The 27,267-nt window shown below is 36.2% G+C and overlaps 1 protein-coding gene across 1 annotated transcript; it reads right to left on the reverse strand.

The window, feature by feature from the left end:
• Positions 1-2,090: 2,090 nt before the first annotated feature.
• On the reverse strand, positions 2,091-24,105 carry ppp1r16a (protein phosphatase 1, regulatory subunit 16A). Its single transcript, XM_084134555.1, has 11 exons — positions 23,747-24,105; positions 13,178-13,658; positions 11,675-11,745; positions 10,822-10,967; positions 10,615-10,718; positions 9,346-9,470; positions 9,143-9,268; positions 5,588-5,663; positions 5,380-5,509; positions 5,011-5,173; positions 2,091-3,352 (listed from the first exon to the last, which is right to left on the reverse strand). Exons 2-11 carry the CDS (start codon positions 13,410-13,412, stop codon positions 2,867-2,869), a joined length of 1,662 nt encoding a protein of 553 aa, XP_083990681.1. The 5' UTR covers positions 13,413-13,658; positions 23,747-24,105; the 3' UTR covers positions 2,091-2,866.
• Positions 24,106-27,267: the final 3,162 nt, after the last annotated feature.

A 27,267-nucleotide genomic window follows, 5' to 3' on the forward strand; every position in this document is an offset into this window, starting at 1 on the left:
ACACAGAGGCAACAATTCTCAAGAACTGAATTATTCATAAACTTTCAATATGCATGTATAATTTATTCAAACTTTTATGTCTCTGAATATATTTACAGACACCAGTGCTAAATTTAACAGATCAAGTAGTAGATGACATAGAAAAGGAACATGTATAAAACGGATTTTATGACATTTACATTTAAGGCATTTCACAATGTGAAAAGTGCTGTCCAGTAGTAAACACTGCATGCCAAGATTAAATGTTGCACGTGTTTGGTGGTAGAGTTCAGATTACGTAGTCCAGAGATATTTTAATTTCAAATATATAAAAATTGCCCAAATAAAATGCACTGAAAAAGTGTTTATCAGTTTAAATACAGACTTCTGCATCCAAATTGATCATTGCACCTCAGAGACCTTCAGTTACTTGTTACCCAGCTAGAGCCACGTTAACGTCACAGTATAGATTAGAATATCAATTTCATACAGTTTTCTAGAACATAAAGCTCAGGTAATTCCCCAATTATCATAATAAGCTTCTAGATATTTGATAAATGTGAAATGTTTGACATTCATGGAGTTCATGTAATCTCTCAATAATGTCATTAAGCATCTGCTCTTCATTGAGTCTCTATATCCTAACACATCTAAAACATATCACACAAACGGTTCAAAGTTCATTAAATAAAAATAAATCAAAAATCAATTAAATCCATGAAACCATTTTTACAGTTCATAATTTGAAAAACAGAGATTTACAAGTAATGCATATGCATGTAAGACAAAGAGTAAATTATGTTACATTTTTTAGTAAAACACATTGAAAGCCAAACTGCATAAAACGAAACTCCTCTGTTGTTGCATTTAGGACACTGACACATATTCTTTACATTTTAAGACTGGAGCATCATAGCAAAGAACAAGAGCACTTGATCAGAAAAGGTAAACAAAGTGCAAAAAGGTGCAAGACTTTGCAGGTGTGTTCCTGAAGAAAAGAATGGCTGTCATTTACACAAAACTATTAGATGTTAAATCTGCTTGTAAATAAAGCAGTACTATAGAACTATTTCTTGTGAAATACAGTCTTAAGGCTCAAAGTGCAAACGCTAAAGATATTTTGAAAATCATCCATCCATTTCTGCCAGTCATAACAAAAACTTAGTGTTTCTTTCACTCATTCTATTCAAATCTCACTGAACATTTGAGCATAAACTAATTAAACCTGCACTGTTATGAAAAAAATATATAACTAACTAAACAACTTAAACCAGTCACTTACACCATAAAGATTCTTTATATTTCATTTCTGGTTTAAAACAATGATGAATATGCAGATACGCTCATTTTCCTTATACAAAATTCTTTATTCAAAATCATAGAAATTATAAACTTTTATATGCATGCATATGTGTGTGTGTGTGTGTGTGTGTGTGTGTATATAAATATAAGCAATATATTAATATATCATATATATAAGCAATAATAATTCTAAATATAAATTTCTTGGGCAACAGTGGTCATGTTTAGGGTTAAAATATAAATTCACATGGGTCATAAAAGACTATATGGGTTTATGACACATGGAAAAATTACAGAATGAGAGCTTCCTGCCATTTTGGGCGCTTTTCATGGTTGTGCTTGGTTATGTTCAGGCATGTGTTAAATTTAACACCGGCTATTCACAAACAGTCATAATGGTTTAGATTTTTTTTTCTGTCTGTGTTTTTATGACCCCTTGAACTTGACATATGAGACAAAAAACATGAAAGCGCCAGATCCAAGTTCTATCTACACGATTCAGGTAGGCTGTTTACAACTATTTTTAAGTTTGTTAAAATGATCATTGTAAAGCGAGATGGAGCGGGTGACCATTGAGAAGCTGTGTTTCAGTGCTGTCCACATGTGTGCATAAAGTATTCAAGCTGTAAACTCATGTGTTTACTGATGAACAAACGAAAAAACTCAAAATCAAGCCAAATTATAATTTTCTGTTTTTAAACTGTTATTTGAAAAAAAATTACATGGAAAATTAAATGGCTAGAAGGTTTTCAGACCAAAAAGTCTTAACTTCATAATTGGATTTTTTGTTTTTTTTGTTTTTTGTATTTCCATTTGATGCATTAAAACAAAGAGAGAAAAAAGAGATGAGATGGTTCATGAGAAGGTTTGAAGTGAACAAACTATCTGAAGGTACACTGACCTTAGTGCATCTTTTCATTTCTAAATTATTATTTTTACATTAATATAAAATTAGCTTAAGAACTTCAGTCTCAAAGGCAATAAACATCAAGAAGCTTGGATTCGAGGGTTTTGAGAGCAGCAAGCAAACGGTGCAACCAGGTGTTGAAGTGCAAGCGTACTAGTTGTTAGATTACAGCCCTTAAAAATTCAAGAACGGTTAATGAAATGCGATTTTACTTTGATCAGTGCAATTTCAAATGAGCTTATTTGTATCAATATACTTTTACATATAGTACATATATCCATTAAAGTTATGAAGATTGCTGAAAGTGTGGTCAAGTAAAGTGCTGTGTCTGGTTTTTTTTCAGTATTGAACAGTCTTTGAAACTTTAATGACCAAAACAACTAAATAAAATAAAAGGATTAGCATAATAGTGTGAAATACTGCAAATAATGTAAGTTTTGAAAACATGGGCTCTTTTTTTCTTATTATTTCTTCATGTGTTATTCAATCAAGAAGCTGTGTATTCCATCATTATTCCGTCATTAGTGTTGAAAATGGTAGTTCACTCAGTCCATGAGAGAAAGCTTGACTTGGACATAAAAACTCATTTCCACGTACCTGCCTGATATTTTTCGTTCGTCCATGTAGCACATAAGAACTGCGCGATCATATGAAGCCAAACGTGTTCATTTGCTGCTTCTACATGAGTCCACAGCACGGCTCTTTTGTGTTAGTCGTGTCCTCTTCTGGTGCTCTCAGCTTCAGCAGAGGTGGATCTCCACTAGCTTTGGTAAAGTACACTGCATTGGGGGACGCATCCTGCTGTACCGATTCAGGGGGTTCCAGTGGCCCTTGGGGTCCTTCAGGGACGAGCTCATCCTGAGGGCCAGCAGACAGGGGTAAAGGAGGTGCTGGGTGTTTCTGTAGTTTAGCTGCAGCTCTCTGCCGCTTGAGATCTGCGAGCGTGTGGTGAGATCTCTCTCTGCTCATGCTGTCCCCGCCGGTAGCATCCGAATCCGGAGTGAGCTGATAGGAGGCGCTGCGATCCCTGCGGCCCCCGCCCTGGAGTTCTCCAGGAAGCGATGAAGAAAAGGACGCTGTGCTGCCGTTCCCCAAAACCTGAGCTCCGTTTTCCACCTCGACAACCTCTAATGGAGGAACAGGGGTGGCATTAGTGCCGGACACCTGAAGTGAAAGAGGGAAAAGTACAAGAAAATTCACCAAGGATGGTCAAATCTATATATCTATATGTAAGACACAAACACATCACTGAGCTCAATAGAGGCTCTCAAACACAAGATCAGGTCGCTATTTACACAATCATTCTATTTTTCATGCAATCATTAAAATCAAAATAGCCATAAGCAGGCTGAAGATGCAAATTTTTCAGCAACACTTGATCCATTAATACTAACGCTTTCTTTTCTTTTCTCTTCAAATCTATATCTATTTTTAAAAATGTTAAATTACGTATACTGCGTTCGACTAAAGTGAGAAGGGTCACAGCACTTGCATATTATTGTCCTATTGTTAGTTTAATTGCTTCTATTGCTCTCCATATTTGTAAGTCGCCTTGGATAAAAGCATCTGATAAATGATTAAATGTAAATGTCTTAAGTGAACGTAACCAGTTGGGGGAAAAAAGATGTCTAACATTATATAAGATCTGTGCATTAGGTCTTATTATCGGTGTGTCGAAATACTACTGGGTAAATTGGCAGTGGGCAGGATAACACAGACCCAAACAAAAACAGACATTCCGACACAGAACGCACATTTCAAAGTAGAATAACTGGCTGTAGCATTGTTTTTCAGAGCAAATCATATTTCCTAAATATCTGCAAACATAATTCATAATCCTGTTTGTTATTTGCATCTTTTGTCTAATTTTTAATAAGAAATAGAAAAGGAACTACATTGAGATTATTAATAGTATTCTGAATAGTAATTATTATTAATAAAAGAATTGAAGGAAAAGATGGATTGAGAATTGTATAAAATCGTGACCCTCTAAATCATAATCGAATCGTGCGGATTGTGAAGAATCGAGGCAATTGAAGCAAAAGTAATATTGTGAAACATTATTACAATTTAAAATCTGATTACGTTGGTCATAAGAAAGAAAGATGTCAACATTAAAAAAAAAACTATGAAAACCTTTACTAGATTTGCAAAACTGTGAAAACGGTCCATAGAAGGTGTAGGAGTTTTTAGAATAAACATAAATTTGATTATTATTAGAAAGTGGACTAAAGGGGACCTAGGAGATAAATATTTAAAACATCTGTACATCTGTATATGCTTCTTTCATTTTACCCCTCTGTAATATTTTGATAAAGCTCTTTTCTTTTGTCTTGAATTTCATCTTGATCACTTGGCCCCAATCAGCATTTTTATGCAGACGACAAACAGATATATATCATTTTGAAATCTGGTAAAAATGCGACATCTTCCTTTCTTTTCAGCTGTATTTTCCAAAAAAAAAAAAAAAAAAAAAAAGTATTTAGTCTTAAGAGTAATAAGACCAAAAAGGATTGTCTTTTTTTTTTTTATTAAGTGAAAAAATATATAATGTCCGCAACACTGCTTTAAACTCCCCTATTTAATATAAAGGCAATGTTTCGACCCTGCTGGGTCTTCTTCAGGCAAATGGTGAACACATTTGATGAAGGGATATATATAGGCCTTACAATCAACTGACCCACCATGTGATTTCAATTAGTTTAATTAGGCATTTTATTTTTTTAATAACCATGATCTTCATCATTGGAAGCTTAGAGTGTTCCCAAACTGTCATTTCATATTTCAGAAGGTTTTAAACACTGAATAAGCCCATTTCTCACCAGTGCAGCGTGCAGGTTCAGTTCTGCATCCGTCTGCCTGTCTTCATCATCATCCAGAGCATCTGTCTGTCTTCCTCTCTCTTTCCACACCATGGCTTCCTTCTGATGCTCCCTGCGGTACAGACTGCTGCGCTCATTCACACTGCTGCGCCTCACTACTTTACTGTAAACACAATCCACACAAAGAAGAGCTCACACACACTGTTTCAGAGGGGTTCTTTATATAATCATTATTAATTGTATATTAAGATCACAATTAGCATGATAACACTTATCTAATCATGAAAAATGCCAACTACAGCATTCTTTCCATGGTTTTTGTGTATGCTCTGGTGCAAATTATGCTTTTGTTGTGTTGTTAGTACTCACCCTCTGCTGCCCGTGCTGGACACTCGTCTCTGCAATGTGTTCTTGTGTTTGTCCTGACCCTTCATGATGGCATCATGCTTGTGTTTCAACTCCATCATTTTGGCCCGGACCTCCTCATCAGTGCACACATCTGCAAAACACCACAAGAAGTATCATGAAGCCTCCTGCCAAGTCACTCCTGATCAAACATGTGGGATGTGTCGTATACCCAGAGGCGTCTCGTCCAGCTCAGACTTGGCGTTTAAACTCGCACCATTAGCCACCAGCAACTCCACCATATGGATCTATAAGAGCAGAAAGACACAAATCACGGAAGAATAAACATAAATTTTGCCATTAAAGTCAATATAATCATTTCACCTAACAGTTTTATGATTTAAAGGTCCATTACATGTTTGAAATTACTAAGTTTACCATTTATTACTTACTAAACAGAAGGTGGGGCAGGACATTTAATTTTTTTTAAAAAGGCCAAGAGCCTTTCCTTAATTTCTCAGTCATGAACTATTATTGGTTAGTTGTTAAAGCCAGTTAAAGGTAGACAATTTATTTTTATACTGGTTGAAACGCTCCTCACATCCTGATAGTAATCAATAATGGGTCAATAAATGATTGAAATGCTAAAACATGTACATATCTCTTCTGTGGAAGTCACAGGACCAAAAGCCTACCTACCTGCCTGTCAACATATGTATTTCCATACCTCGCGCAGACATCACACATCATCAGCGCGTTCAGACAGACAGTCACTGATCGCGACAAACAGCAGCCGCCTCCTGAACCAAAACAACGAGCTAATGCTACGTTCACGCTATGTCGTAATCGTTACAGGATGGCAACCTGTGACATTCTACTCACAGTGGTTCACATCCTCAGACTTATGCGTTTCTATGTCAACACTATCAATTGCGAAATTAATCTACAGCAGTCTGGTGGTACAAACAGAGCTCTGTAAGTAGTTTACGTAGTAGTTTATTAATATTATTATAGTAATATTATGTGCTTTGAGACATGAGGTAATTTAACGCCATTTCGTGACACTTTGCAGATGCTGTAGTGTTTTGAAGGAAGGCTTTGGAGAGTGCTCTGTAGGGAGGGTGGGATCTTATGCTTTCAAAGCTATCTTGCTATTGCTAGCCTGTTTGAATTTGCCAACCTTCCTTTAATGACAGGTTGTATTAAGGCAGGGGCGCTCAATCCTGTTCCTGGGGATCTACCTTACAACAAAGTTTAGCTCCAATCCTAATCAAACACATCTGTATCAGCAAATTAAGATCTTCAGGAACATTTCATAAATTACAGAGAGGTGTGTTGGAGCAGAGAGTGTTTACCAGTTGTTGTTTTTTTACCCGCCTTCCAAAAAAAGCAACAAAAAAAAGTTATTAATTTAGTTAATATATATATTATTCACGGTTGAGGAAAATAAGTATTTGAACACCCTGCTATTTTGCAAGTTCTCCCACTTGGAAATCATGGAGGGGTCTGAAATTGTCATCGTAGGTGCATGTCCACTGTGAGAGACATAATCTAAAAAAAAATCCAGAAATCACAATATATGATTTTTTAACTATTTATTTGTATAATACAGCTGCAAATAAGTATTTGAACACCTGTCTATCAGCTAGAATTCTGACCCTCAAAGACCTGTTAGTCTGCCTTTAAAATGTCCACCTCCACTCCATTTATTATCCTAAATTAGATGCACCTGTTTGAGGTCGTTAGCTGCATAAAGACACCTGTCCACCCCATACAATCAGTAAGAATCCAACTACTAACATGGCCAAGACCAAAGAGCTGTCCAAAGACACTAGAGACAAAATTGTACACCTCCACAAGGCTGGAAAGGGCTACGGGGAAATTGCCAAGCAGCTTGGTGAAAAAAGGTCCACTGTTGGAGCAATCATTAGAAAATGGAAGAAGCTAAACATGACTGTCAATCTCCCTCGGACTGGGGCTCCATGCAAGATCTCACCACGTGGGGTCTCAATGATCCTAAGAAAGGTGAGAAATCAACCCAGAACTACACGGGAGGAGCTGGTCAATGACCTGAAAAGAGCTGGGACCACCGTTTCCAAGGTTACTGTTGGTAATACACTAAGACGTCATGGTTTGAAATCATGCATGGCACGGAAGGTTCCCCTGCTTAAACCAGCACATGTCAAGGCCCGTCTTAAGTTTGCCAATGACCATTTGGATGATCCAGAGGAGTCATGGGAGAAAGTCATGTGGTCAGATGAGACCAAAATAGAACTTTTTGGTCATAATTCCACTAAACGTGTTTGGAGGAAGAAGAATGATGAGTACCATCCCAAGAACACCATCCCTACTGTGAAGCATGGGGGTGGTAGCATCATGCTTTGGGGGTGTTTTTCTGCACATGGGACAGGGCGACTGCACTGTATTAAGGAGAGGATGACCGGGGCCATGTATTGCGAGATTTTGGGGAACAACCTCCTTCCCTCAGTTAGAGCATTGAAGATGGGTCGAGGCTGGGTCTTCCAACATGACAATGACCCGAAGCACACAGCCAGGATAACCAAGGAGTGGCTCTGTAAGAAGCATATCAAGGTTCTGGCGTGGCCTAGCCAGTCTCCAGACCTAAACCCAATCGAGAATCTTTGGAGGGAGCTCAAACTCCGTGTTTCTCAGTGACAGCCCAGAAACCTGACTGATCTAGAGAAGATCTGTGTGGAGGAGTGGGCCAAAAGCCCTCCTGCAGTGTGTGCAAACCTGGTGAAAAACTACAGGAAACGTTTGACCTCTGTAATTGCAAACAAAGGCTACTGTACCAAATATTAACATTGATTTTCTCAGGTGTTCAAATACTTATTTGCAGCTGTATCATACAAATAAATAGTTAAAAAATCATATATTGTGATTTCTGGATTTTTTTTTTTTAGATTATGTCTCTCACAGTGGACATGCACCTACGATGACAATTTCAGACCCCTCCATGATTTCTAAGTGGGAGAACTTGCAAAATAGCAGGGTGTTCAAATACTTATTTTCCTCACTGTATAAACCGTGATGTCATCGTCCAGCTCAGTTCAGCTGTATAATAGTGTCAATGCAGGCAGATCAATATTCTTGTTGAATATTAAATTTAATGTTAAATTTAATGATCCCATCTAAGCAAGCCAAGCCAATGGCAAAAAAGGTGGAAAAAGGCAACAGTGGCAATGAACCAAAACTCCATCAGTTGGCAGAATGGAGAAAAATAAGAAAAAAAAAATTGTCAACTGCTTAGAGCATACCAGAAATGTAACGCCCCTTACCATAACCGGCTCGTTTCAGCACTGGAGGCTGAGGCACTGTAAATACTGCTGTAACTACGCTAACTATGCCATCAGTTTTGCCATATCAGTTCAAGCCCTAAATCCGATAATGACAGTCAGAGAACAAGTGAACAAGCTGATCGACCCAAATCACATTTCGCAAGCATGACCTTTTTTTTTATTTTATACCTCTCTTACATTTCAGATGTGATGTTATAACTGTGTCATTTCTCTACATCATGGTTAAAATGTGTCTGTTAACACAAACTCTTTACTACTCCCTATGAAACTTTGCTTTGTGATGGTGTATTTTAGATCATTTAAGTCGGCATGAAAACTAGATATTTATATTTTGCTTAAAGGTCTTTACAAAAAAAATATTTAAAAACTACAATAAGACCAGTAACATGCATTAAGAAAACAAATGGGGTACATTTAGATTTTATAGAGGCTGCAGACTATAAACCCTCATGAGTGTCAGTATTCACCTGTCCCCAGCAGGCGGCAGCATGGAGCGGCGTCCACCCGTCAGCGTCCCGGTCGTCAGGAGAAATCCCGTTCTCCAGCAAAAGCTCCCCCACTGACATGTATCCATTAGCAGCAGCTATATGCAGCTACACAGAGAACTGGATCTTTAGTTTTTGTAATATTATAAATGATCGTCCTGTCTGTATGTACTGCGGTCTCTCACCAGAGTGGCCCCCTGCACGTCCTTCACATTCAGATCAGCTCCGCTCGCCACCAGCTCTCGGAGGTCAGACAGCATCGCTTTCTCCTTGGCTCCGCGACATTCGTCAATTCTTTCCTGAGTAATCCCTAATTACAAACATATGGATAATAGACTTATGTGAGATGTTTAGGAAATCACTGTTTAAATGTGTTGGACTGCAATAACTAATCTACAAAATCAGTTAAAAATGCTACTAAACAGTTACAGCCATTATGATTTAGTTGGGTCTGTGCTCTTATAGTTATAAGTAGCAAGTGTTATACAATTGAATTGTGCTGTAAATCTGTAACATACCGTAAAGTTATTTTTTCAAATAAGTAACCTGTTGCAAAATCTAGTTTTGCTGTGTCAGACCTCTCGTTCTCAGTGTAGATTGGTATTAAATTTAGCCTGTGTCATGAGTCTGTCTTGTTTTCTGCCAGCTGTGCACTCAACACAGACGTATCTTTAGTTTTAATAAAACCCCAATTTTTTGTACATTTTGTAAAATGCAATAACATCAAAAATCTGTCATTTGTTCATTCTCTTTAACCTTTATTTAACTGACAAAAGTATGTTATCCAATGTTTTCACTGGCCAAATTAATTGTATTTGTAGATTTTGATTTTGATGGCAGCAACACACTCCAAGAAACATATACAGGGTCTGGCGAGAACCCTTTGAGAACCCCTGCTTCAGAGAAACTGCCTGCTGTACTCACATTTTGAGTGCTGTTGAACGGATTCTTAAACACCTCTGATTGGCCATTGTGATGACGCGCTCAACGTATGTCTCTGATTGGCCATTGTGTTGACGTACTCAACATATATGTCTGTGATTGGCTACAATGATCAACAATGACATTTTTGACGCTCTTCATTAAGCGCTTACACAGATACACACAGGAGCGTTTTAAAGCAGGCGTCTATCAGCGGATCCCTAATATATCCACTTATAGACGGCGCTTTCAAATGCTCCCGTGTGTATCTCTGTAAGCGTTCGATGGAAAATGCTAGAGGGAAATGCTGGTATCGTCACATTTTTAAATATTTACTTGGTAACTTGGTCACCGAACCAGACTTGGTACCGAAGTCAGTACTTTTTGACAACTCTAAATGCATTCCTGTCCAAGTAACAATGTAAAACATAACTAGTTTATGAGCTTTTATCTTTTAAAGGTAATGTTCATCAACACTGCACATAAGAGGTTTGATTTAGCTCAATATTAGGTAAATCATAGGCAACCCTCACCCTGCTCTGCCATGATCATCTCTATGAGCTCTAGCGTAGCCTCGTCCTCACACAGATCATACGGCATGTTTCCATCTGCATTCACCGCCAATAGATCTGCACCCCTAAACACATGAACTCAGACAGTCTGTGTCACAGTTTTAAAGAACAAAAGTTGTGGATGACAAAACGCAGTAAGATCTGCATGACAAATAAACTGAGACTTACGCTTCTATCAGCATCTGGACGAGGTCAGTGTGCCCGCAGGTGGCCGCTGCATGTAAAGGAGTCCACAGCTCACTGTCACACGCATTCACGTTTGCGCCCGCGTCCAGAAGACAGCGAGCTACATCCAAAAAATCATCTATGCAGCTCTGCGGAGAAACAGTTATCTGAATTCTTGGCTGTAGAAAACAAGATTCAATAGTAGGGATGGGCCAAGACAGTCGGCTAAATCCTCAAACAACCAAATAGTTGATTTGTGTAGTGGTTGATAAGGCTGATATTTCGGCAGATATTTGCCATTTTGTTAATCAATGATTTTCTGATTTTCTGTTCATTAAGTGTCCGAAGGAGACTTTAATTTTGATGGCACCAAGACTTTTGTTTTGACAAAAATTCACAAATAACTGCAAAACTGAAATCTCTTTCTTTGCACAGTACATGACATTTGCACAGTTCCTCCATTTTTTCACACAGACATGCCAATGAATGAAATGTACATGTATCCTTCCTTTTTGGTTGAACTAATCCTTTAAGTGTGTATTTTTATTTATTTAAATATAATATAATTAATAATATAATAGCAGTATTACTGCATCAGTTTAAATGCAGATACTGCATTGTGTGAAAATTGTATTCAAAAGAAGATGAAACACTCAAATTAGCCAGTCAAATTAACTGAAAATATTACTTCTGGGAAGGTAAACTCTTTTGTCATGACTTACACCAAATTTCGTTTCTGACTTAAAATTTTTGCTTGTGCTCCTAAATTTAAATGATGCTTTGTCACAGCAATACCTTAATGGTCACATACACACAGATTATGTTATGTGTGTTGTTTGTGTCGATGAGTGTGTACCTGATGTAGCGCAGTGAGCCCGTCCTCATTGTACAGGTCTGGACTGACTCCATTATTCAGCAACTCTCGTACTAGCAACAGACACAAATGCTCTAAAGTCACCAAGCCTACAAACTCTAAACATTTTGAACAAATGATGATATAAAAGGGAAAGTTCATCCAACAAAAAATTCAAATTCTGTTATAATTTACTCACCCTCATGTGAGTAAATGACAGAATTTTCATATTTTACTTTTCTTAAAAAGTGTTTTTTTTTCTTCCCATACAAAAGGAAGTCAAGAGGGTTGTTTGGACCTATTTACAAATTTGTAAATATGGTTTATAAACCAAATTGTAAATATACATATTATAAAACCATGAAAACATATTTTCAAAAATGTGCCCAACGTGTAAATTTTTTTTTACATTCTAAAAAATGAAATATAAAACTAAAATTTTCACATTTTTGACTATGTCAACATGAATCTGGATAAATTTTAAAACGACATTTACGTTTCAAAATGCTCTCCGTCCACACTAGCATCTTCAAACGTTTTACAAAAGTCTCTCATCCACACTGAAACATCGGAAAACGCAAAATTCACCTTACTGCGCATGCATAAAACCTTATAAAATCTCACTGAGTTGATACAGACAGAACAGACATACTAAAGTTCTCTTCTGCTGAATCATTTTATTTAGCAAAATATCTCACCATTCACTGATGCGTCCAAGGTCACACTCATTAGAGTTTGGTCTAAAACGCAACTGCTCTCATGTTTTGCCGCAGGACAGCAATTGCGAGTAAAATTTTGTCATCTTTTCAGGACTGCGATATGAAGATTGTACAAAGTAACTTATCTTTAGCAACAGTGTGAAAGTGAATAGCACATAACTGGCACAATACCGGTATAAGCATAGATATCTATTGGTTGAATATGCGTCACATGACTAAACATGCGTCATCATTTCTAAAATCCTCCCTTTTCACAGTCCACACTACAAAGCAAAAATGGCGTTTTCAAAGTTATCCACTTGGGAAAGAGTTTTCAAAAAAGCTCAGTTTTCGCAGAACAAAAACGCAGTCTCAATGTGGACGGAAGACCAAAATGGAGAAAAAAAGATGTGTTTTCAAATGAAAATGTATTAGTGTGGACAATGCCTTTATAGCATACCAATCAACTTCTGTTGAAAATATAGTAGGATTTTATTTACTAATGATTTGGTGTTTTGAACTTGTGTTAAAATGTATAATCTTGATTTAACAGCTGATGAAACAGTTTCATTGGGTGAGAGAGGAAGAGGAGGGTAATTTTTAATGGTCATTAAAAAACTAAATTTATAACTGCATTTAATATCACATTACAGAGAAGATCTAGCAAAAGAAAAAAGATCTAGCAAGATTTATCTTGGATTATTTTTTACATTTAAGAACCTGCAGTTTTATTAAAAGGGGTGTGTAGACTTTCTACAGCCACTGTAATAAGTGAAAGAGATTTGCAGTATTGCTACTCTACTCTTACCCTCCTCTATGTCATTCCTGGCTGAAGCCTCCAGTAACGTCACATTGGTGTGGAAGGTCACCCTTCTGCTTTTCTTCACCCCATCTCCCTTGTGACCACGGGCACTGTCCTTGTCCATCTGATCCCAGCCTTTCAGCTGCTGCGCGCGTCTCTTCTGCGCCTGCTTCAGGCGCTCAGTGGCCGAAAGACGGCCGATAGTTGCCATTTCTGCTAGCAGCTCTGCATGCTCTGCCATATCTTCCAAGTCAAGACTCTCAACGTCTTCACAGTCCCTTCTGACACCACGAAGACTGCTTGGACCTTCTGCTGTCTCCTATCATAGACATTCGACTCTCTCACAGCTGCCGTTCTGATGTCCAAGTGCCTGATGAGAGCTGCATACAAACTCGAGATCCAATGGGATAATGAAAAGATGCGGATGACAACCAAAGGCGGACCATATTCGTGATAACTTTTTCTATGTGGATCAGGAGGACAAGTTCTGCAAAAAAAAAAAGAGCAAAAAGTTCTGATGTCTTGCATTTTAAGTGAATTTTCACACCAAAAATACAGAATGAAAGATGGATAAATATTCTTTTTGAACTGTGCTATAGATAAAACTAGTTTGAATGAGATAAAATTTACCGCTCATAATACAAGAGGAAGGAGCTCAAGAGATATAAACCAATTAATCTGAATGATACAAGAGTTTGTGTGTCTGAAACAGAGTTTACTATACATTTAAAAGTAACTTTAATAAAGTGCATGTTTTTCAATAATTTTTATGCAAAAACACATCTCTGCTCAGCCAACACGCGTTCTTAAAGGGAAAGCACTCTTCAGGAGATGGGCTTAATCTCTGTCATCATCTATCCCTAGGTTTGCCATCTTCAATATGAAAAATGAGGGACAATAACTCCTGTTAAACCCAAATAACAATAATATTTCCTATATACAGGCTTTAGCTTAGATTTGCTCTCCAAGCATGTCTTCATGGGTGTTAAGTTCTCAATATTCACTGGAGGAAAACAATTGTAGAGGGATGAACTTAGCAAAAACTTCTTACAGACGATGGGAAACCGTCTTGTATTGCTCCCGCATTAAGGAATACGCTCATGCTGAACAATGCTGACTAAAAGAAGGGGAAGAGCTGAAGCCTGCCGATTTCTATGTGTTTTAAAGGGGACTGAGGCAATTATAAATTCATGTACAGATTTAATTACAAATATTTTAGAGGGGCTTGGTAGAAATGTAGGGGCTGAAGCCTAAAGGGCCAACTGTCCACTGTTCACTGTCCTGTCCACAGCCTTGCAGAGTTTACGCTGCGTTCACGCCATGTCGTACTTACAGTAGTCTCCAGATGACAACACGTGATGTTATATTCTGAGCTGTTCACATCCTCGGACAGGGCATTTATGTGTTTCTATAACACTGCTATCAACGCCTAAATGAATCAGCGGTCAGGGGTCATGTTACAAGCTGCAATTACAATCTCAGGAAATGAACACTTCTTTTCTACGAGTTAAACACGTAATTGCAGTAATCATGACATGATGTGAACGCACCTTTAGCTCCAACCCTGCTCCAACTGTAGTTTTTTAAATAAGCCTAAAGGTCTTGATTAGCTGGATCAGGTGCGGTTAATTAGGGTTGAACCTTAATTCTGCAGGACTCTGCTGGCCTTCCAGGAACTAAGAATATTTAAAGTTCCCATGTAGTCAATAATTGTATTCCTTAAGCCCTTAAGTAAAAAATATTTTGTAAAATACATATTTTATAAAAAAGAAAAAATATTAAGTACAGTATATTTGATTTACTGTAAGTTTAAACTTCCATTACTTTTTCATACTTTCATTTTTTGAAGTGTTTTCACGTCAGCAATAATCTGCGAGTGTGTTTTTTAAAACAAGACCAAACTCAGGTCTATATTACAAAGCATTCTTGAATTACAAAATTACACATTTAAAGGTTTTTTCCTGTGAAATTCGTCATGCCTTAAAATAGCTTGAATGTAACTCTACACCCTTGTTTCACTTAGTACGCACAAACCATGAATATGCAAATTAGCCCCGCCTCCACTCACGAGTCACACTCGTGTCAAATTTACTGTAGTAAACACTGCACCATTATATCGCTCTTTACAACGTCGGACACGTAACGGTAATTAATATGATTAGCCTTTTAGGCTTGACTACATTATCAATCAGCTACTAATGTGTTGCTAATGTTACACAAACCATTTTCCCATTCACAAGCTCAGAGTCAGACAGCTGCCTTCTAAAAATCAGTATACTTAGAAACACTTAACAACTCAGAATGTCAGTAGAGAAAGGTATATATTTCATCTTAACATCGTGATATACATGATATACATAATTCACTGGCTATATTGCTAAATGTTTTACATCAACAGAAAAATATAATGAGATAACCTGGTTTCTACTTAATAAGCTAAAGCCCGCCCTCCTGCACAAGGTAGTTTGTGGTGTAAGAAACACCGTTGATTTCAACAACCACATTTTTGAGACTGTCTTTGGTTCACTGCAGTTTTAAGGAGAAAATACTCAGCAATGGTGTTGACTTATGATTTTGCCCATGGTTTGTCTAAAGCATATTAAAACACCACATAGACATATAAACATTAAAACTTGATTTTCACCACAGGGGGTCTTTAATATATTTGGGTGAAATTTAATGACAGATACATCAGATTACTTGTTCATTATGTTAGTCTCATGTAAAATGAAATACAGACATATGACAAATTACCAACCGATAACTGATAAGGTGCCGATATATCATGCATCCCTAAAAGGCACACATTTCTTGTTGGTTTGTTGTCAATGAAGGGGTAAGTATTGGTGGGACTGTGGGTGTACCAAATATATTTTTTTTAAAAAGTAAAAAAAAAACACTGCCTTAGGTCATGCTGTGCTCACTTAAAAATAAATCAAATTTACCTCCACTATTTAGGTGAAATTAATGATCATCAAAGCAAGCAACACAAAAGTTATTGAACGGACTTTCATTCAGTGATGCCTCAACAAAGCAAAAAATGAGGAAGAGAGACCGAGTCTCACTCACTAATAACTGCAAAATAAGTACATAGACATATTTATTAAAATCCACTGAATCAATACAGTGCAGGACCAATAAGTACAAACTCAATAGCCTATTATAAACAGAACTCCTAAAACTAAAAGGTATATCAATATCTTGAAAATACAGGTATGAAAAATAACTTTACACATGACAGGTGGACAAAATAGAAGAAATGCTTGATTGTACTGGCAACTATACATTATTTAAGAGTATTCTATTCGTTAGGATATTGATACAGGATCAGTTGTTGTAAAGTAAGTTTCTATTATAATGGTGCCCCTTAAAAATGTTATAAAATTCTATTTTCCCTCAAAACCGGTATTATAACAAGCCTAAAAGCAAGCCTAATTGTTATATGCCAGTTTGACATGACAAAAAAAGAATGTTGAGTCGAAACACTCCCTCACCTTGCTTGTCTTCAGAGTGGACATTTCTCTGAGCCTGCCATGAGTGACAGAAAACAAATGCATGCAAACTCTGAGTTCTGAGGTAAAATTGACAGTAATTTGAACGTAGCCTTTGTAAAAAAAAAATATATAAAGCAAAAGATAAATGTGCAAAGAATACATAATGTAAATGACTATTTCCATTGTCAACAAGCAGAAATTATATGGTAAAACCGACGCCACTGTTACTGTTTGCATCACTGTGTAACTTAGCTATACAAGTGCTGAGGAAGCCTCCGGAGAATAAATTCAGATACGGTAATAAATAACAATATTCAGTATACAAAGTCAGGTTTATTAGAAAGCAAGGAAACAAGCTAGAGCAGAGGTTAAATGCAAAGGAGAGAATTTGTGTGAGTGTGAGTGTGAGTGTGTGTGTGTGTGTGTGTGTGTGAGAGTGTGTGTGTGTGTGTGTGTGTAAGTTTAAGGTTGTATGTACAAGGTGTCTGAATGAGGATGTGAACTAAAATATTTAGAATCATGCTATAATAGAATATAAGAATATGCTATAAGCTAATTTCCAATTTTACCATAGAGCCCTAGAGGTAGGAATGTGCCAGAAGCCGTTACAACTGTCCCACTGTGGTGGTGAAGTGCACATCACTTGGCAAATCCATTTTTGCATATGTAAATGTTGCTGGTTTAGGTGGCCACTGGGTCAAGAGTGAAGTATACAGTAAGCAATTAAGACTGCAACTAACAATTATTTTTGAACTGGTTACTCTGAAGAAGATCCGCTACTGCCCGGATTCTGAACAGAACACCACCAAATCATACCAGTCCTCAGGTCTTTACACTGGCTTCCAGTTTCAACTGATTTTAAAGTACAGAGAGGCCTTAAAAACTGCTAGATCTGCTTATTTTTCAACCCTATTAGAAAATGAACAAAACCCTAGGTATTTAATTGAAACAGTGGCTAAATTAACGAAAAATAAAGCTTCAACCCCATACATTTCCAAGCAGCACAGCAGTAATGACTTTATGAACTTCTTTACTTACAAGATTGATAATATCAAGAAAACAATTATAACTATGCTACTGTCTACTACAGTATCGCATCAGACTGTGCATTGTAGTCTCCCTGAGGAAAAATTTGATTCATTCATTGCTATAGGAGAGGAAGAATTTACTAAACTCGTTAAATCATCTAAATCTACAATAGGTATGTTAGACCCTTTACCGACAAAGCTATTGAAAGAGATGCTTCCAGAGGTCATAGATCCCATAGATTAATATCATTAATTCATCTTTGTCTCTAGGATATGTACCGAAAACTTTTAAGCTGGCTATGATTAAACCACTTGTTAAAAAAACGCAACTTGATCTTACAGAATTAGTCAATTACAGGCCGATCTCGAATCTACCCTTTCTGTTAAAGATACTAGAAAAGTCAGTATCCTCACAACTGTGTTTCTTTTTAGAAAGAAATGGTATCTGCAAGGATTTTCAGTCAGGATTTAGACCGTATCACAGTACTGAAACAGCTCGCATTAGAGTCACAAATGATTTGCTCTAATCATCCGATTGTGGTTGTATCTCTCTTAGTGTTACTCGATCTTAGTGCTGCATTTGATACTATTGACCACAACATTCTTTCAAATAGACTCGAAAATTATGCTGGCATTAGTGGAATTATATTAGCATGGTTTAAATCATATCTGACCGATATCTGATCAGTTTGTAGCAGTAAATGAAGAGATGTCTCATCGATCACAAGTTCAGTATGGCGAACCACAAGGCTCAGGGACCGTTGCTGTTCACTCTGTACATGCTACCCTTGGGAGATATCATTAGGAAACATGGCATTAGTTTTCATTGTTATGCTGATGATACTCAGCTCTATATTTCTTCACGCCCTGACGAAACTTACCAAGTCACAAAATTAATGGAATGCATAGTTGATATAAAAAACTGGATGACTAGTAATTTCCTACTACTTAATTCTGAAAAAACAGAGATTCTAATTATTGGACAAAAAACTTCCTCACGTAATAATCTAGAATACTGTCTAACACTTGATGGCTGCTCTGTCAAGTCCTCGACGTCGGTTAGGAACCTGGGTGTGCTTTTTGATACCAATCTTTCATTTTGAAAGTCACGTCTAGAATCTGTAAAACCGCATTCTTCCATGTTAAAAATATATCTAAATTACGTCATATGCTCTCAATGATAAATGCGGAACAATTAGTTCATGCGTTCATGACATCAAGGCTAGATTATTGTAATGCTCTACTGGGTGGTTGCCCTGCATGCTTAATAAACAAACACGCTTAATAAGCAGCTCAAGTTCTTACTAGAACCAGGAAGTATAACCATATTAGCCCGGTTCTGTCAACACTGCATTGGCTCCCTATTAAACATCGTATAAATTTTAAAATATTACTGATTACTTACAAAGTACTAAATGGTTTAGCTCCACAGTACTTGAGCGAGCTTTTAATGCATTATATTCCTTCACGTGACACGTCTATTGCAATTTCGAAATTCAGGCCAGTTGATAATACCTAGAATATCAAAATCGACTGCTGGCGGTAGATCCTTTTCCTATTTAGCACCAAAACTCTGGAACAATCTTCCTAACATTGTCCGGGAAGCAGACGCACTCTGTCAGTTCAAAGCTAGTTTAAAGACACATCTCTTTGACCTAGCATACACAGAACACATTATAAACTTCTATAATTCAACCGAGAACACTCCCCATAAATCCTGATGTACTCGTTACATTATAAGAAGAATGGTGTCTACGCTAATTTTAGTCTCTCTGTTTATCCCGAGGTTTACCGCAATCCGCCGGATCCAGACCGTATCCAGATCTGATGAAGGACCTGCGCCTGAACCCGACGACAACACAGCCCTGAAGTGTCAACTAATTGCTCCCCTGTGAAGACCTCCTTCCCTTCCCTTTACCACTGTACAGATAAAAGTTGTCAAAATAGTTACGGTTCACATGGCTACTCGGAAACGATAAATAATTCTGTATTATAAATTAAGGCCAGACAAATAATTTGTTGTGATCAATTTGTAAAGAAACATATATAACACATACATATATATATATATATATATATATTTATATATTTATTTATTTATATATTTATATATATATATATATATATATATATATATATATATATATATATATATATATATATGTATTTTTTTTTTAATATATATATATATATATATATATATATATATTTTTTTTTTTTTTTTTTTTTTATATATATATACACATTTATATTTATATTTATATATTTATTATTCAAGGCTTGCACCTTGGACCCTATTTCAAGGTTTGCGTTCTTGACTTGACACGTGTGTAAGGTGTGAATCTGAGATGGTAAAAGTTGGTGCTGATAACAGCCAGACAAAGCTACAACAGATGCATAATAAAAATGTTCACTCACTTCAAGGGGGTGACTTAACAAGGCTCCTCTAGAAGAAGCATTTTACAGGTGTAGTTGCCCTAATTTAAAAAGTTTTCAGAGGTTGTATTGTTGACAAATGTAAAAAAAAACTAAAAAAACACAGTAAGTATGCACGTGATAAGCCAGCTCCTTTTTAGCCCAGTTTTAATACAAGAATAAACCACCAAGAAAAGAGATTCATTATTCATAGGCACTAAGCAGATTTAGAGGCGGAACAGCAAGAGTGAAAAGTTCTCCTAATCCAAATGTTCTGGACAGGATCAACACAGCAGTATAAAGACTCCTTCACAGCAAGAGCCAAACGAAAAGCATGTCACATGCTTTAATGCCAGACACTTTGCCATCTGACCATACAGATCTCACTCACTGAGATAGCGTGATATAGGAATATCAGTTTAATGACAATAACAGAAGTGCACTATAAGAGATAATAGTACAGCTGTTGTAATTAAAAAAATATTTCTAGATTAGTATAGAACACATTCTAAATTCTTTGTTCTTTCTTACTGCTTTTACTTCTTTTTGCTAATCAACCGAAAGTGTTATGTCATCCATGATATTTAATCTCTTGATCTCTTTAACTAGTTTGATCTGCCTGCTAAAAATACAAACATTTCAACATAAAACTGAATTAAAAAATATTTTGAGATGACTCAATACCAACGATTTGAGGTCAAGTGACAATGCAGCACATTGTTTGAAACATTTATCATTGCATACTACATCACATTGAAACATACTATTCGTTTTAAAAACATCAGGAAGTAGTATACATTATAGGCTATAGTACGTGCAGTAAATATTTTGAAGAATTCAATGTCAAACACAGCCTGTCACTTTATTGAGAACAGCATTATGAAAACGCCCACATACAGCATATATTCTCAACAGCTAAAAAATATTCTAGGTTCAGTACAAGCTCAATCGACAGAACTTGTGACATATTGTCATGTTGACTGCCACAAAAACTTGTGTATCCATTATTTTCTTTTTTTTAAAAGAGCAAAAATCATTATAGTTATAGTAAGGCACTGAATGGGACTTATTCAATTTTCAACTCTCAGCATAACAACATAACCAAAACAACTCTGACTGTAAAAATGCTGATTTAAACAGCTTTACAGATCATATTTGAACAGATGAATTAATGTACTGCAAGTGTATTTATGCTGTTCTGTTAACATGGGCACGGGAAATATGCACAGCAAACCGAGTATGTGTGAAACAGGCGTAAGGATGGCCCATTGATCTTGCACATCCATTTTTTATGTCCCACCTCTGTTCCCGACTGAATATGTCCAAGTGCTTCTCATTTCAACTTTGACCTGCTGTAATGCTCTGTTGGACAGCCTTCAAGGTGCCTCTGTAGATGATCCAGAACACAGCAGCATGTCTGATCTTCAATCATGCTGCCACTAGAACTGCACCCTATCTCAACACGCTCATACGCGTATATATTATCTCCCACTCCCACTATCTATCAGAGAGGGAGCAGCACCTGGTGTTTCTTTTGCAACCAGGTACAAAGGCACTTTCCAAGACTAGCTGCTCAAGGGTTCATTGTACAGCAAGATAATGACTCAAAACAGTTTAGACAGTATCAGAACTGCCTTAGAAGAGAAGATTTCCAGACTTAGCCCTGGGCTGATTTGGGACGAACTGGACAATATATTTCTGGGAACGTCTACAATATAGGCCTATATGCAGCTGTGTGTGGCTGCGTGTGAGCAGACAAAAACCTCTTGAATCTTATTCACACTGCTTGTCTGAATACTGATAGTGAAAGATGACGGGCATTAGTTGCACGATTAATAGTTAAATGATCGCAATCTCGATTCAAACACCCACACAAACTCATATGACAACGATTCGACTGTATATTCATTCTTTTGACAAGTACGATCACAGCCAGCATTGACCCAGAGAGCAGATGTTTCAAATAGGTATTTAACAGCTTCCCAATCAGTCTTTTAAACCACATAGTATCATTATTTCTGTTTCAGTTATTCAAATTATCACCGAAGTGCTGGGGTAAAAGTTTATAGTTTGGATATACACAATGATGACTACAGTAGCAATCAAAATAGAGTAAATCACCTTTTGAAAGTAACTTGATGCTTCAAATAAAGACTGTATCAATTACATCGTTACACCAGTAGGTGGCGACAAGTGACTGTTAAAAATGTATTTGTCATTGAATCATTCATTCAAACATAAGTTCAAAAACATTGATTCATCCAGTAATGAAACAAGTGACGTCTTTATGAGTGAGTCACTGAAACATTCATATCAAACCGATTTTAAAAAAAATAAGTTATTCAAAATAAGCTCTAGCGGCCACTATTTGTTCCATTGCTTTTAATTGTTTCTTTGTGCAATTACTGCCATCCATTTGTCTTTTTTCATGCCACGAAGTTATATACTCTTTACTAATATTAATTTATTTACATTAATATTTACCTTTAAAAAGTTCAAAGGCATTTGTTCAATAGCACTTTTTGGTATCAAAGTAGGTATAGGTATAGGACAACTAAAATTTCAGTATCATGGCACTAAGCCTAAGACAAGCGCATATTGCTGAATATGATACATTGCTGTATAAAATGTCTGCTAAATGAGTAAAGGCAAGATCATTTTAGATTTCTTGTCATTTAGGAGACCTAATATAAACCTTAAACATAAACCTTACATTGACAAATCCTTTCAACATAAACACTGATATTTCTAATATTGCAGGTTCCAGGCCAAATAAACAAATGACTGAATGAAATAAAATAAAATAAAATAAAATAAAATAAAATAAAATAAATCCTTCCCAAAAAATCATGGAATTCCCTAGTGAAATGTGGTAGGCCTATATTTGTTCTGGTTAAGCTGAGCTGAACAATGTGATTGGCACAGTGCACAGATAGACTATTCAAAGTATCCACATAGAATGTTTCCTTTCCGATGACTGTTTGTTGAGGCAGTAATTCGCCTTGCTTCTTTTTCTTGCTTAAAACACATTACACAAAGTATTAAAAAATTATTTTAGTTTATATTCTTATCTTATTTCATTACGAATCGAAGTGAATCGTTATGAATTTGCAATAAATGCTTTTGAATTTAATTGAAAACCTATGAATGTGAGTATAACCAACCATTACAAGCCAATGCTTGGTTATGCCAAAAGCATGGTACTTTGATATACCATGGTAATGAAGGCTTACCATACATTCATGAACTGACATTATAGGCTACCGTGCTACTTCAAGGGGCAAGAATGGTAATGTTTAAAAAAAAAATGGCAACACTATCGTACCATGTCAAAAACGTGGTAATACGAAGGAACGTGTTAAAAAAAAACATTATTCGAAATGTTCTATTTCCTGTTTACTAGCATAATGCTAACCTGTCTGAAGACCAGAGTTCATTCCAACTTCATCCCTCATACGAAAATAAAAACGATACAAGAATACGTGAACATATCATTGTATTGAATCAGTCATTCAGTAATAAATCCATTTTAGCGTTAATTTTAATGTGTGTGTTAGTGTCAGTGGCCTGTGAACGCACCTGAACACACACCTGTCATTTGACCACCTGTTTGTCATGTCACAACGCTTCTGTCTCACCTGTTGCTTCAGCTGAACTCAATCGGTAAATTCATGTCCGTCTGATCACGTTTAAATCCTTTTCGTCAGCTTTTGGGATAAATAAAATAAAACATGACACTCCATAACAGCCGTTGCGCCCTTCGGTCCGTCTACTCGCTCAACGCATCCCGGCAGTCGGCGCTACACTAACACACACACTGGGAGTTTGGACAGAAAGGGAATGTGCTGGCAAAGCCTTTAAGGTTTTAAGAAATGGGCGGGTTGGTCTGAAAAATAATTATTCTATTTTATCGCTTCTGAGTATATTTCTAATTAAATTTCTGTGCCAGTGTTATTGTTCAGGTGTAACTTCTGGTCCTGATCTCCGATGTTGCAATAGACAGCGTTATTCCGTGATACCTGTTACTTTTTTCAGCGCAGGTCAAATTGAACCAATCACATTCGTTGTGATTATCAAATAACGATTTTTGTTTAACCATTTTATAGAGATTGCTGGGCGGAATTTTATTTATGTCAGACAGCAATCCTTTGCATTCACAGTGTTTTAACAAATGTATTTTTTTTGTGTACAAATTCCTAATAAGACAAAAGACGTCCTGAGATGTGAATAGCTCTCATTGGGAATAATGCCATCTGAGCCGTCAAGCGCCCCCTGTTTGTTTATTAAAGGGATGTTTCTCCCAAAAAATGAAACTTTTGTCATCACTTACTCACCCTCAAGTTGTTCCAGACCTTTATGAGTTTCTTTCTTTTGTTGAACAAAATAATATATTTTAAAGAGTGAAAAGTGTAAAGATTGTGACAGCAGCCATTGACAGACATTTTTTTTCTTACTATGGAAGTCAATTAAGCCTATCAACTGTCTGATTAGCAACATTCTTTAAAATATATTATTTTGTGTTCAACAAAAGAAAAAACTCATACAGGTTTGGAACAACTTAAGGTGAGTAAAAATGACAAAATTTTGGAGATACTTTTGGAATTTTCATTTTGGGTGAAATAGCCTTTGTTTGCAACGCATTAAATACCGTAAAAAATCATAACTATGAAGATAACAGGGAGAAATATTGTTTTGTGTCATTGCAAATAGCCTTTGCCAGAATACATTTTACTGTAGCAGCTTGGAGTTGTAAGCATCCTCCATTGTCAACACGATGCTCAAAAATCTTATGATATTTCTCCAATTTTGAGATCTTGAGGAAAAGAATGACCATTTTCTGCAAGGGACATCCTATAGTGTCATCACTCTTAATATGAAGTCTGTATACTGTAGCAGTTGCAACCATCCAAATTCAACAAAATGCTCCAAGATATAATATTAAGTCAATTTAAAGACCTGTAGAAAGCTTATAAATATATAGAAAAGTTGATTACCTCCATAACCATCAGCACACCTAATATTTACTCTAGCAATTTGGAATAGGACCCATGTTAATCACATGCAAAAGGATTGTGTTATTAGTCATGCATTATGGTGACTTGTAATTGTAAATGGACTGTTTCTTATTCCTTACTATTGGCAGTCTGAGTATTTGCTTGTGAGGCAAAGAGTCTAGTTTCCACGTACGAGCTAAACCAGGGGTTCAAACTATTATGACAGAGTGTCTCAGGATAGCCACTAAATTAATGTAATGATACCACAGAATTATATGCCTTTATAGTGCATGACAGATAAGAAAATACTTGTAATGGGTGGCACCAGCAGGGAGCAGAACGACAAGCACTGCCTCTTGTGCACAAAATCCATCGAACTTGGGAACTTGGTGCTAAATGACTTACCGACCACCTGACTCTGGATAAAGTTTTTAGATTTAATTGGATTTTATGCACATTTACTCTCTCAATGCATTGAAAATCAACACTCAGCATGAACTCTCTTAAAAATAAAGGTTCATTATTGGCATCAAGGGTTTCAACTTTGACATCCAACCTTTCCATTCCACAAAAAGGTTTTCATAGAAAATGTTTAGATTATTCAAATGTAATATGGTTCTTTTAAGAGGTAGGTTTCTGTGAAGTTAAAGTCTATCTTTCAGAAATATACAAAACCGTAATTATTTGAGATTGTTGTTTTTCAAAGGGTAAGGATTTTGTATGTTATATGTATTTTTACCATAACAAAGTGACTTCCATAGCGCAAATTGGTTGGCAAAGCAGTATTACATTAATTTAATGACATATCCACTATTTTTCAATGAAAAAGAAAGCTATTTTCTGTGAATTTGTAAGACTTCCGATTCATTAGTCGCACTTTAGGTAAATAACTAAGAATAACAAAATGCAGTAAACGTTAAAACTATTTGCGTTACAAATATTACACTGGAAGTGTATGACACATGCTTGAAACTGTATTTTGAGGTAAAGAACCATAAAGAAAACATAATGAACCAGATGTGTGAGTTTGTGTGTGTATTTTAAATGTGTTTTCAAATGTCATTGTTTGGAGCAAGAAAAAAATGGACAATTTAATAAAAGAAAGAAGATATTTTATTAATATTTTATGCTGTGTCCTCTGTACAGGACACCAGCACTAAGTTATTGTGAAAACAAAACAAAGGTTTTCTTTATTATTATTTATCAATTTTTAGGTTTCAGGCAATTTTTAACCAAACTTATAAAGATGATTCTCTACTATGTTATGAAAGAGACAACAGAATGATTTGATATACTATTTTACTTTATGCAATATGTGTGTAAAATGGCCATAAATGGGTAGTCCCATTCAATACAATCTATCTATAGTAATTTGCATATTAATGGGTTCTTAGGTCAACATGTAATGAAAAAAAAAGAAGTGTATAATAGGAGTAATAACTTGGCAACATTTTCATAAGACTATCTCATATTTGAATATTGATATCTAATGTCTTTCCCTATTCACTTGTTGTGTCTCCCTAAAATGCCTGATAAAACATGCAATAAGTCCTGATGTCTTCTACAGAGGTCATGTATGAAATCAATGCCTGTTTCGTAACAGTAAGTCATATTCTGATTTGAAACCCCATAACGTTTTCCTGATAGATTTAAAGTGTGCTAAATTTGATCAATCAGTCAGTGTCAGTCATTTTTAAAGGAGAGGGAGTTGTCGTTTTCAAACATTTGGTATCTATGAAAAGCCCTGAATGTGCTCTTTACAGGACTTAAAACTGTGACATGCATGGTCACAGAGAAATTGGCTGAAATATAATGTCCTTTACAGAGGAAAAAAGTCTGTACCTGGGTCTCAGGTGGATATAGTAGAATTAACTGTTGTTTTAACTAAGTAATGTTGATCAGTGTGTCCCACATTTTGTGCTTATCTCATTACCACATAATTCCCCATTGCAAATGAATGAATGAATGAATGAATGAATGAATGAATGAATGAATGAAGTGGTAAAAAATGACATCATGCCATAATCCAGTCCCTTACTTCAGCATGCTGGGAAGACAAGTAAATCATCTCATTCCATTTTCCAGTACTTGTATGCCCCTAATTTTGGTAACAGGACTGCAAAAATTGCTCATATAAACTCTTATATGTCCTGACAAATTAACAA

This window comes from Abramis brama (genome assembly GCF_963993115.1).
Source record: "Abramis brama genome assembly, chromosome: 14".
Taxonomy (NCBI): domain Eukaryota; kingdom Metazoa; phylum Chordata; class Actinopteri; order Cypriniformes; family Leuciscidae; genus Abramis; species Abramis brama.